The 13569-nt window shown below is 44.4% G+C and overlaps 1 protein-coding gene across 6 annotated transcripts in view; it reads left to right on the top strand.

The window, feature by feature from the left end:
* The window catches only part of AMPD2 (adenosine monophosphate deaminase 2), a 50190-nt gene extending 45276 nt beyond the window's left edge, over positions 1-4914 (top strand). For all 6 annotated transcript variants that reach the window (XM_035122451.2, XM_035122446.2, XM_035122449.2 and 3 more), the window contains 2 exons: positions 218-328; positions 1759-4914. In XM_035122451.2, the coding sequence (XP_034978342.2) occupies positions 218-328; positions 1759-1974 (327 nt within the window). In that variant the 3' untranslated portion in view covers positions 1975-4914. The remainder of the gene's footprint in view (positions 1-217; positions 329-1758) is intronic.
* Positions 4915-13569: the final 8655 nt, after the last annotated feature.

Genomic DNA, 13569 nt, shown 5'->3' with positions numbered 1-13569 from the left:
TATGGGGAGGTGTCCTTTTTCAAAGATAATGCGTATAACTTCGCTGCTTTCAACATGTGGCCAGCCAGCCCTGCTACATTGGGGGACCCTCCTGCTTGTTCTTCTGAGTGGGACCCTAGACACCTGCCTCAAAGTCCTACCTTGATGGGGCCACTGTATCTTCTCACCTGCAATATAGTCCATGATGCAGCCTGACTGACAAAACCATCTCTTACAGGAACCCCTGATGGAAGAGTACAGCATCGCCACACAGGTTTGGAAGCTCAGCTCCTGTGATATGTGTGAACTTGCACGCAACAGTGTGCTCATGAGTGGCTTCTCCCACAAGGTAATGCTACATCTTTTTTTTCTGAAAAAAGTTTGCCTTTGTTCCCTGACTTCTCAGAGAATACAGTACACAAGAATACCCCAGCAACTCCCTTCCGTATCAGTTCATGGCCTGATGTCTCCAACTTTGGAAATTTAAGATCAGTTTAGAACAGCTGTGCTTTTACACACACATGAACATGCTCCAGATTAAGATCCTTGTATTTGTCGTGTGACAACTGGGCTCTGTGAAAGGCGGTGGCTGGGATCAGGCCCAGAGGGTCTTTTCTCAGCCCAGTTCCTTCCACTCTGTCGCCTTTTCTGCAGCATGACCACTGTAGATAGGGGAGAAATCGAGCTCAGAAGGAGCTGTGTCATGTGGTGGATATTCTATAACCTCCCTGCTCCTCTCTGGACTTTGTGACCCTTTAAGTTTAAGAAATGAAGGATTTGTCCTCCTGGATGTCAAGAAGACCCTGGTGGATGGGAGAGGGAATTGATTTTGGATAATGCTGTCCCTGTGACCTGTGGCCTCTTGAGCTCAATTTCTCCCAACCCCATACCACTGCAATCCTTTTATGTGAAAGAAGTCCCCCTGGCCTAGAAGGATTCTTCTTCCAGGCCAGGCCAGCTGAGAGCAGATCGCATTTTCTGCCTCTGTGGGATTTGAGGAGGCGGGAATCAAAGAGTAGTTCTAATCTGTCTCCTCCACTGCCGTTATTAGGCTTTGAGATGTCTGCACAAAAACGTCCTACTTTTGCAATATAAGGAATTGTTGCACCTTAGAGTGTTCCTGTTCAGGATTCCTGTCATTTTCAAGGGTGCTCCATTCCATTCCCCCCCCCCCCGATTTTCAAGTTCTGCCCATCCACCCAGTAGTCAGTCGCTATTCTGTGCTATTGAGCATGTTCAGTCCTTAATCAGCTGTTTTTATTCTTGCATTACCCATTTGGGTTTGTACTTCTGCAAAACATTGACATTTCACTCCTAGGTCTGCTGATAACCTCTCTTTGGTATGTGGAAGCTGCCATTTTGGCCTCATAAGGAATGGCCCTCAGAGGACAAGTTCTCTCTTAGGGTATAGAGAACCATAAATGTAGCTGCCTTTAAAAAAAAGTAGCTGCCTTTCTTTTCTTTTTCAAAAGATGCATTGTAGCCTTGATGAGAAACTATAGAGAATGTAGCCCAATATACCAGCAGCCCAGACAGTGGACATATGCTCAGTTTTGTTGCCAGCTCTTTACAGCTTCCACAGGGCTTTGTTTTCTAAGGTTTGTTTTTCACAAATTGCCTAAAGACAGACAAAGGTATCCTGGGATTTTATGCTTGGTGCTAGCCTTGATTAAAGTGCTGATGGGCACAGGATGTTACCACGCAGTTGAATGGCACAATGGAGAAGCATAAGTTGTCGCTTGTCCTAACAATGGATTGGTCTCTTTCTTCTTTGCCCAGGTGAAGAGCCAGTGGCTTGGGCACAACTACCACAAGGAGGGTCCTGAGGGCAACGACATCCGGCGCACCAATGTGCCAGACATCCGGGTGGCCTACCGCTATGAGACACTTTCCCAGGAACTGACCCTCATCACGCAGGCTGTGCAGACGGAGGAACTGGAGACCATCCAGGAGGAAGACCTTCTGACCATGAGCTCCAGCTTGGATGCTCGCTGAAGAATGGCCAGCTCACAATCTCCCCTCCATCCCCTTCTTGGCCTGCCAAGGTGGGGCTGTCCTACAAGCATGAAGAGACCCTGACCAACCCCCCCCACCTCACCTCACCCCAGCCCCATGGACCGTTTTAATTTCCTGTTGTGTTTTTGTTTTTAAGCATATTGTTATCTTCTGTTATCTCCTGGAAAGGCATTAATGGGTTGGGTTTTTTTTTTTTTTGCACTTGGTAACCTGCTTGGGCAATGGAGGCAGGGAAATTCCTTTTTGGGTCTCTAGAATGAGTTCTAGAAAGGGAGAAGAGCATCCTGCAGATGTTGGCAGTGCTGTTTTTGAGCAGCGGCTGGACAGCAAAGAGTAAGGATGTGGCAGAGACCTGCTGAGTGGACCTTAGAGGCACCTGGCGACAGTTGCATGGAGGCCAAATGAAGCACCAGCATGGAAGCATGTGTCCCAGTTGTATTTGGAATGAGATGCTGTGAGTGTTTGTGTGGCTCTGCCAAGGGATAGAGCAGAGTGGTGGTGCCTTCTGCTACGTTGGATTTTTGTTTGTCTTCTGTTTGGCTGCTGGTAGCTGGAGTTTATCATTGGCCAATAAAACATCCTCTCTGTCTCTTATTTCTCTTTGGTTAGGCAGCCCTGCATTTTATTATCAGAGCAGCATGTTGGCACGGCTCTGCCGTGCTGCAGCCTCCAGTGCAAAGCATGGCCATGTGGTGAGAGTCTTTTCTGTCTCAAGCCCTTAAACTCTGGTGTCCTTTGCTTGGGGAAAGCGCCAGTTCTCAACCCCCCTGCCTTAGGAGGCAAAATACTGTGAGTGGCTGGGGAATAGTGGGCCTTCAAGTCTAGCCCAGCAGGATAAAGAGAAAGTAGCCTGCCGGATAACTGGCATTTTTAGCATTTGTCTGTCCCTCTCTACAATCATGTAACAAAGAGGTCTTTATCTAAGTGTAACAAGAGGAGCCGTAACACCCATCCCAGCAGAGGCTTTTGCCTTAAGGTTGAAATGGATGTGACATGGGCGTTCTGTGATCAGCCATCTTGAGTATTCCTTTATGTCCTTTTGAAACAAAAAACACACACCTTAAACATCTGTTTTTGGTTGGATCAGTGTCATTGAGAGTGCATGTGTTAATACATTTATCCGATTTAAACTGGTCCCCCCCCTAACCCCACAAGCCACCCTTAGCCCAGGAGCAGGGCGAAAAACAGTACCTGCATCATACTTGTATTATTTTCTTGGAACATTTCTGCTGTTTGGGGAGTAGATCAGCAAAATGGTGCCCACTTCAGTATCGCTGTTCCAAACAAAATCTGACTCCTCCTCCCTGGAGCTGCTCTAGAATAGCATTGTTGTTTTTAACCCTACCCTGTTGGGTCAAAGAGCGGTTTCTTGACAATTGCTTGAGCTTGGGGAGAGCTGTTAGCTCTCAGTACGCCTTGCCACGCTTGGGCACAGACCACATGGGCAACCTCCTTTGTCCTCTGCATTGGGTTGAGGAGAACAGCCTCTTGTGTCTGTCCTTGCATAATGCATATGTATGTCAAGATCTTCTTTCTACATTTGGCAAGGAAACATGCCATAGGAATGGTCTGGCTTTCTCACCAGCAAAATTGCTGTTCTGGGACCTGACTGCGATGCCTCCTGGTTATTGCGAATGGCGGCAACAGGCAGTAACTTCTGCCTCCTGCTGAAGCCATGTGACTCAAAATGGAAATGCGCAGAAGAACATGGATCCGCGCCTTTCCCAGCTCTCCAATTTGAGTCCTGCCCTGTGAAAGGTTCGTAACAGTTAGAAGAGTCCCCTCCACAAATCTCTGGCCAGGCTGTTCACCATCACATCGCTTCTGAAGCTTGCTTGTGGGCAGCTCACCATCCTTGACATATTGGGCCTCTGTGGCCCCCTTAGCAGTCTGTGTGCAACTAGTCGCAGTAAGGAATTCCTTGTGAGCACAGCCGCTTGGAGTAGAAGGCCAGCCTCAGACAGTGCTCGCTCCTTTCAGACTCTCGGGCAAAGTCTGCATTGCTCACGAAAAAAGGCTTCTCGGTGGTGAGTCGATTGCACGCCGCCACCTCTCCTTTGCTGTTGCCAAGGCACTTTTGACCTTGTAGTTGCAAGCAGCTTTGATTCAATGGAAAAATGTGTTTGCTAAACATTAGATGGGCAGCAGCAATAGAAATGGGTTTTTTTTTATTTTTTCTAAGGTTGGGCAGGGAGCTTGCGGAGCCATCCCTCTAGGCTGCTGTGGACCAGAATCTGAAGATCCATACTGCAGCCAGTGCCTTGCTTAGAGTAGTACATGGAGTGTGCCAAGACTGGGTAGATTTCCCCTTGAGCTTCTACCTCTGAAACAGGCACTTGCTCTACTTTGTGTCCGTGTGTTTGTGTGTGTACAAGAGGGACGGAGAATTCTTAAAGGGTCAAAATGTTTTCTTTGTATGACTGGCATCTCACCTCCATGGCCTGAAAGAAGAAAACCATTTCTTCTTTCCTCCCCTACCTCTGTGCTTTTGTTTGGGTACCCGGAGAGTGCAGTGGAGGTGTTTTGCCTTGGTTTCAGCTAGCCTTGCGGATCGGAGCCACAGCATTTTGGTCTGTATCTTTGTGAAGATACGGAATCTCGACTCAGGGAGTTGAATGTTTCTTGGTCTATGTCAAGAGGGTTCTCCTCTCTCCCCACAGATCCCTCCCTCCTTCCTTCCTTGCCGCAACCTGCCTTGCTTCTCTTTGGTATCTGGTGCGGCACACACCATGTTAGTTTTTGCTTTGTTGTCAGATGGAGATGAAACCCATATCCCCCTGACAATCACTGCATCCTCCCTATCACACACTCTCGATAATTTCGACGTAGTTTGGATAAACTATCTGCTTGTCTGTGCTGAAATGTGATGTTAGAAATCCTATCAAACATGAGCATGATCCATCATTAAAGATTATTTAAGTAAGTCTTCTGTGTGTTTCTGGCTGAATGGACTTCTTCATTTGGATGACTTATAGACCACACACAGGGCTATTGCTCAGATTGCTTCCACAAAGGATGGACTGTGTTTTATGCAGGACATTAATCATCTAAAGCAGGCATCCCCAAACTGTGGCCCTCCAGATGTTTTGGCCTACAACTCCCATGATCCCTAGCTAACAGGACCAGTGGTCGGGGAAAATGGGAATTGTTGTCCAAAACATCTGGAGGGCCGAAGTTTGGGGATGCCTGATCTAAAGGTTCAAAGTCTAAAGATGCCACTGTAATAATTGTACACTTTTGCGAACTGAGCAATCAACACCATCTCTTTGTGGACTGCAGGGCGACGGCTCCTTTTTAAGAATTTTTTTAAAAAAAAATGAATTAAGGTTAAACATTTGAAAATATAAATGTATACAAGTTACAGAAAATGGATCAAATACACATGAGTCGTTGGTGCTTTAATTCAGAGAGCCAGTGAGCCAATAAATGCTGCTTGCATCGTTACAAAGACAGACATTAGCCCCGCTCCCAGAATGTCATTGCTAAAGGTCTATGTTCTCTCCAGAAGGCAGGAGAGAGAAGTCTGGGATACAGTATTCTCATATGATTTCACTGAAGACAATTCTTGTGTCTGTGAGTGGGGGGGGGGGTTGTCGGGAGTGTATGCCTGTAAGTTAAAGTGGTCGACCAGTACAGAACTGAAAACACCTTCCTTTCTTGTGAGTCACAGAACAAAATGGGTGAAATGAAACCCAGGAATCCTTTTTGCACCAAGCCCTCCTGGGGGGGGGGGCTTTTGGAAGGAAATTATGGGTCAGGTATCTAACTTAGCTAGGATTGCCTATCTAAGAAAATGTGAGCTTGTGGATTTTGACCCTAGAGAACAACCAGATAAGGTTGGAACGCAGCTCATAAAACAGTAGCTAACGATCATTCCATGAGTACCCCAGGTTGACTGGAATGTGGGCTTGGTACAAAACGGGAGGTTTCTAGATAGCTGGACTCCCTTTCCCCAATACCCGCTCTTAATTTGTACATGGTGTGTTATGTAACACACACTGATATCTCTAGTTAACCCAAGCTTGCATAAATATATGTTGGCAGTAGTTCGAACAATTTGGGACCTGTTTCGCTGGTGGAAACAGGTAGTTTATGAAAATGCAAGGCTACTATCCACATAAGGGCTCCTGTCTCCTTTCACTGAGTACATGAATTAGTACACTTTGTCGTCATTGCTTTTTAAGGTGTAAGACATAGCAATGACTCACAACTTTGGGGGGGGGGTGTCAACTCCATCCAATGCCCAGTGCTGTATCAAGTAGAAGGTGAGTGCCTACATACAAGCAGATATAGTAGTCGGGAGTATTCCAGTTTTGGCAAGTTGGAACCTTCCTTTTCAAGGGTCCTTGGCTGCAGATAGTTGTAGCAGATAGCAACTGTGCTAGCTGGTTGCTCCAAACTCCTCTCTGGGGCTATCTTGGCAAATTCATGTACTGTTCGCTACTTTATATGAACCTAAAAATACTCTTTGTTTTTAAGCATGACCTTGGGATTAAAGAGTTGGAGCTGGGAAATCTGAGTTCAAACCCACTCTTCATGGGCTCATTCTGTGGCTGTGGTCAAGTGCGACTGTCTCCCGCCTGCAAAATGGAAATAAGAAACTTGCCACTTGGGATTTTGTGGTGGATGGAAGGTGTATATAGTAAGGATGGTGAAGTGGTTCCTGAATGTTTCAGAGATGAGAAAACCTGTGGAGCATGAAACAATTGCAAATTGCCATGTTGTGAAGTTGCCAGAAGATGGTGCTCCAGCTTTTCTGAAACAAAACTCTGGGGGATTGTTGCATTTGAGAGGAGCAAGAGGTAACTGTTCCTTCATTTACCTGAGGGGGTGCAAGGCAAGGGAACCTTGATGGGTGCCAGCTACCAAAATCCCTGTCTTTTGCAAATGCTATCCCTTCCACCACCTGCTTCTGTTTCCGAAGGTTTGCCTGGATTGAAAACACAGTGCCTTGTGTGAAGCGATTGAATCTGTAGGGTGAGTGCGTGTATGTCAGGGATTGTCGGCCTTTCTGAGTCCTTTTGCAAACCAGAGGAACTGTTTTGGGCACCACACACATCACAGCGAAGGACACCTCTCAACCTATTGTAATCATTTTCGATAATTTTTTTATTTATATCCCGCCCATCTGGCTGGGTTTCCCCAGCCACTCTGGGCGGCTTACAACATATATAAAAACCCAACAAAAACATCAAACATTAAAAAATATCCTATACAAGCAACAAACCAAGAGATCAATAGACACCAATAACAATAATTACAACAAACAGTTTACAGTTATACCCAAATTAAAATAACCGCCAACCCCAACCGAACATTTAACCAACACCAATCCAACAAAAATGAAACGGAGGAAGTAAAATGAGAATCTCTTAAATCATTTTACCCAGTTTCCCCAACCCAAGAGTTGTTCTAGCAATGTCCCTCTGGGCTCCCAGGAGCCTCTCTTAGCTGTTCAAGGTGAGTCTGGGCCCTGCCCCCTAGGCCAGGTGGAAATGAGCCTTGCCACAGGGAGTGGTCTTCCTTCCAGCACTCTCAGCAGCAGCAATGTCCTGCTGGCATTCTGTTGGTTACAGCAGAATGCTTATTTACAGCCTAATATCAACAGGGGAGGAGACCTCTGTGGGCCCCAGTATGAGTTAAGTTTTGTTATGTTTAGATAACGGGAGAAAATGGGACATGATTACTAATGTAACATCCAAACCTTGATCTGCTTTATTGGGCATCTGAACACCAGAGGGACAGCTCTAGCAAACCAAAAGGAAGCCGGGCCAAGAGAACGCCTTAAGAGTTGTGGGAAGATTTTTGTGCAAGGCAGGATTACAACGGCGGGGGGAGGGAAGGTAACCTGAGACAGGTGTATCAGATGGTGAGCAGCCCAGGCCAGGAGCATAGTATGAGGACTCTTACTAGCCCTGCCTCATTGCAGAAGAATGCAAAATCACCATGTACAACTGAATAACAGTGAATTCTATCCCTAATGAAAGGAGCACCCTTTTTATTTAGCAGGTAGGATAATATGGTATGTAATGTCACTGGAGAAAGCATCAGATTTGGTTTCAAGGGGAGTTTGCCTTTCCTCACCTCACCAGTGTTAATTTCCTAACATGGACTGCAAGAAGATCAAACCTATCCATTCTGAAGGAAATCAGCCCTGAGTGCTCACTGGAAGGACAGATCGTGAAGCTGAGGCTCCAATACTTTGGCCACCTCATGAGAAGAGAAGAATCCTTGGAAAAGACCTTGATGTTGGGAAAGATTGAGGGCACAAGGAGAAGGGGACGACAGAGGACAAGATGGTTGGACAGTGTTCTTGAAGCTATGAACATGAGTTTGACCAAGGCAGTGCAAGACAGGGGTGCCTGGCGTGCTATGGTCCATGGGGTCACGAAGAGTCCGACACGACTAAACAACAACAACAGGACGTCCTCAAAACAAAATAAAAAAAATTCCTTCCAGCAGCACCTTAGAGACCAACTAAGTTTGTCATTGGTATGAGCTTTTGTGTGCATGCACACTTCTTTAGATACCAGGACGTCCTGTCGGCAAGCTGCATGTTTGTGCCACAAGTTCCCATCAAAATAATTCCACAAGATATGAAAAACCATGCATACAGAGCATGAGAAGCCCTCCTCCCTACAGCACGAGGTGTTCTTGCTGTTCTTCAGTCAGTTTTTCTGCATAACGGGGTATATTCACATTACCACTTATTCCACACCCAGGGCCGCCTCACTGCTGATTTTTGAAGCTGCGCTCACATGATGTCAGCCACGATGCTTAACGATCCTATAGATTCTTGACAAATACTGCTGTTTGATGCATTTTTCCCCTCAAGCCACCTTCAGTCTTATTGCCACTTACTCTGTATCCAATTTTCTAATGTGAACATACCCCAGAAGTTGCTGCGCAGCCGCAGATGAGTGTGAAAGCGCAGAAGACATCTGAATGAATAGGCTTTCCAGGGGGGTTGTGGGGCAGGGGAACATTGAGGCTTGAAACGCAACTGGGCACATGGGTGTGTGTGTGTGACCTTGCTGCATCTCAAGCCATTAATGTGAATATGCCCTAAAAGGACAAACACAAAATGGTTTATTAGCCTTCTCCAGTGTCCTGTTTTGTTATGCAACATCCTATATGTATGAGTTCAGTCTTTTAAGAATTACAAGTATTATAAATAGATTAGATATGTATAATGAAAAACCAACCCATTTTCTTCGATTGCATCAATTTAAATATCTTATGTTTACCAAATTTAGATCCACATATCCCCTTGCTTTAAAAAACCCCCAAGGTCCAATTGGCACAGGTTTTCAAAACTTTGCAATTATCTGTTAAACACACAGACACCCCAACACCAACATGAAATACTAAGACCCAGTGGTCATGCAAAATCCTGTAAAAGGATCTGCTGTTATATTATTAAGCAATATTCACTGCACATCTGCAATCAGGTTCATAGCGCCATTTCATGGAAATCCCATGCATTTTGTAAAGACTTAGTGACAGAAATAATCACTATTCCACACATGCAATGTAATAACCCATGAGCTCTACATGGAGAGTCCAGCTGTTGTTAGGTGAAACTAATAAACGGTTCAGGTTTATTGATTAAGTACTTCAATTGCAGGTGCCGCAAACCTAGAGAACTTTCACAAAACACTTATCCAGCCACTTAAAATCCTGGTTATCTCATTCTTACCTTTCCTCCCTCTACTTCCTGTTGCCTTAAGTATATTTAATTTCAGGCACATAGCCCCCTCACTTTTCTTATCACAAAGTCCAGTCTTTGGGGGAATTACACCCCAGTTTTTGAAGCTGAACTCAAAGGTAGTTGTTTTAAAAATGAAGTCTACATCATACAGAAACGGATCCCTATTTGTGGTAGTTTAAAATATACGGAGGTTGCCGCATCTTGCTCTTCCACCTCAGCCTGAGGCAAAGACAACTGGTTTCTGCCAGGTGATGCAACCACTTCCTCCCTTCCCTGTCTAGGATCATGTAGTTACAAGGTTCAGGCCAGAGGCAAGAATTTTTGAAAGAAAGGCGAGCAATGGTCTACTCCCTCTCTCCTCCTCCAATTTGAAAGAGTCTATAAATTGAATGATTCAGCTAATTATTTTGAAAAGATAATATATAAGAGGACTCCCACTGGATCAGGCCAAAAGCCCCTCTAGTGCAGCATCCTGTTCTCACCGTGGCCAACCAGGTGCATGTGAGGAGTCCCACAAGCAGGACTAGAAGCAAAGGCACTCTTCCCAATTGTGATTTCCAGCAACTCAGGGGCATATACTGCTTCTGACAGTGGAGGTCAGGCTAGTAGCCATCAGTAGGTAGCCTTCTCCTCCATGTCCTTGTCTAATCCTCTTTTAAAGCCACCCAAGATGGCGGCCATATGCATGAAGTGACGTAGTCTCTTTTTTTGTCCGTCCCAAATCCTCCAGTATCCTTCATTCCAGTATTATGTGAGAGATCTACTTTCCCCACACAATGCATAATTGCATAAATCTCTATCATGCCCCCCGCTTACTTATCTTTCCCCTTAAACTAAAAAGCCCCCAATGTGGTATCTTTTCCTGACAGAGGGGGACTTGCTCCAGTCCCTTGATCGTTTTGGTTCCCTTTTCTGAACTTTTCCATGCTCTTCAATATCCTTTTTGAGGAGAGGTGACCAGAACCATACACAGTATTCCAAGTGGGGTCACACCATCAATTTGTGTTGTACTGGCAGGTTGTTGTTGTTGTTGTTGTTGTTGGCGGCAATCCCTTTCCTAATGGTCCCTAGTATGAAACCCACCATTTTCATGGCTGCTGCACAGTGGATCAATATTTTCAGCCTGCTAGCTGCCACCAACCTATTGTCACCACCGGTTTAGACTCTGTAAAGTCCATCACTGCCTTTTAACCTAACACAGGGTAGCAACACAGGGTTGTGGTGGGGATACGATGTAAGCCACCCTCAGCTCCTTGGAGGAAAATGTGGTATACAAATGATGTAAATAAATGTGTGTCTTATTACTAATAAATTTAAATTCATATCCCATCCTTTCTCCTAAAGGAGCCCAGCATGGCAATGTGAGGTTAGGAATATATTGTTGCAAGCCACCCCAATTCCTGAATGGTGTGAGATTCAAGGTGTGTGCTTCCTTCAGGAATGAGACCGTGGTGTCTTTATGTACAGTACATAGTTTATTTACAAAGTGGGTGGCACTGTGCTCTAAACCACTGAGCCTCTTGGGCTTGCCGATCAGAAGGTCGGCAGTTCGAATCCCCGTGACGGGGTAAGCTCCCGTTCCTCTGTCCCAGCTCCTACCAACCTAGCAGTTCGAAAGCACGCCAGTGCAAGTAGATAAATAGGTACTGCAGCAGCGGGAAGGTAAATGGCATTTCCGTGCGCTCTGGTTTCCGTCATGGTGTTCCGTTGTGCCAGAAGCGGTTTAGTCATGCTGGCCACATGACCTGGAAAGCTGTCTGTGGACAAACACCAGCTCCCTTGCCCTGAAAGCGAGATGAGTGCTGCACTCTATAGTCTTCTTTGACTGGACTTAACCATCCAGGGGTCCTTAACCTTACACATATATACAGGGTGAGTCTTTTAAAAGAGGCCCCGTGGAACATGTGTACTCTGTATCCACGGGGCCTCTTTTAAAGGACTTACCCATTACAAACTGAGCCTACGATGGAGAGGGTCTCACTTCTCCCATAGCCACACAGCCCATGTATTCACAAACAGAAATCAAGCTTTGCTCTGCCTTCTGCCAGCTTGTTGCTTTGACATCCGGGCCACATCACTGCCCTCTCAACTCTGCCTCTGTCTTTCTAGCTATCCAAGAGTTGAGGGAGGGAATGGAGTATGGGATAAATCAGGCATAGGCAAACACTGCCCTCGAGATGTTTTGGAACTACAACTCCCACCATCCCTAGCTAACAGGACCAGTGGTCAGGGATGATGGGAGTTGTAGTCCCAAAACATCTGGAATGCCGAGTTTGCCTATGCCTGGGATAAATACAAGAATTTATTAGAGGTAAGAACACCATTATGGCTCTCACTGCTGGAAGCTATAGCAGTAAAGAAAAAGAAATGAAAGAAGGGTGGACAACTTATAGAAATTTATTCAAACAAGAAGGAGGAGAGTATAAATTAAAAGAATTTAAGGAATTATCTGGGAAATTAACAACATGGTTACAATATCATCATTTGAATGAAGTATTTGAGAAAGATAGGATACAGGGGTTTGGGGAACATATATCACAACTGGAGAGAGACCTGTTGGAATGTAATGTAAAAGTGTTGTGTTACGAAGAGTCGGACATGACTAAACGACTAAACAACAACAAAAATGTATATACTGTAATATTGGAATGGGAGACAAAGGATCAGCAAGTAAAATCCTCAATGATACACTGGGCAATAGATATCAGTCATAATATAGATATGGAAGCATGGGAACGATTGTGGAATATGGATATAAAATTTACAGCAGGTTGTGGTTTATGAGAAAATTATATGAAAATGATATCTCATTGGTATGTAACACTGAGTGAATTGGCAAAAATGTATAAATCTAAATCAAACAAGTGTTGGAAATGTGAAGAGAAAGGTTATTTTTATCATATGTGGTGGTCTTGAAGTAAGGTTAAAGCTTACTAGGAAATGATATACAATGAATTGAAAAGGATGTTCAAAATAACTTTTATAAAAAACAACAACTAGAAGCTTTTCTTTTGGGAATTATAGGGACAGAACTACCTAAATTGTATAGAAAATTTATTTATGTATGCTACTACAGCAGCAAGAATGCTACTTGCCCCAAAGTGGAAAGAAGCAGAAGTCCCAGTAAAGGAAGAATGGATTCAAAAACTTACGCAATATGCAGAAATGGTGAAACTTACTGAAAGAATAAGAAATCAAGATAACAAACTTTTCATAAAAGAATGGAAATGGTTTATTGAATATTTACAGATAAATTGCAAACAGATAAAAACATTAGCAGGATTATTGTAATAATCTGCAGTTTCATAAGAGTATATATTTAAAATAAATAATTAAATGAGCAAATTAAATGAATTCGGATATGCAGAATATATTTTTTAAAAAAATAAAATTAAGGAACTGCAGAAAGAGGGGGAAGGAGGTCAAATTTTGAAATTTTAAATTGATTGTGAAACTAATGAAATGTATAAACTTGAAAAATATGTATAAATAACCTTTTTGAAAAGGAGTTGAGGGAGGGGCTCCACCCATTTTCCATCTCCCACAGAGCCCCTTCCTTTGCTCTTCTGACACCTGTCCAGGAGGCTAACCTGGCTATTACAGGAATTAGAAGATTAGATTTCATCACTTGCTGGACGCAGGGATTAGAAAGGTCAGGCATACAGTTTAACACTCCCCACGCCCAAAACACATAGCACTATATATATTTTTCTCTTCTACTGTGCATCACTCTCAATTCACCTAGTTTGCTCTGCATCTTTTGGAGATCTTCACAACCCCTGTCTCTGACCTTTCTAAAAGTCTTCTTTGCAAAGAGATCTGTGCTGTGCAAATGATCACCAGCATCTGCAAAGCTGCCGGAC

The sequence above is a fragment of the Zootoca vivipara genome, chromosome 7 (assembly GCF_963506605.1).
Source record: "Zootoca vivipara chromosome 7, rZooViv1.1, whole genome shotgun sequence".
In the NCBI taxonomy this organism is placed as follows: Eukaryota; Metazoa; Chordata; class Lepidosauria; order Squamata; family Lacertidae; genus Zootoca; species Zootoca vivipara.
The sequence above is the reverse complement of the archived record's forward strand: the minus strand, read 5'-3'. Positions and strand labels throughout refer to the sequence as shown.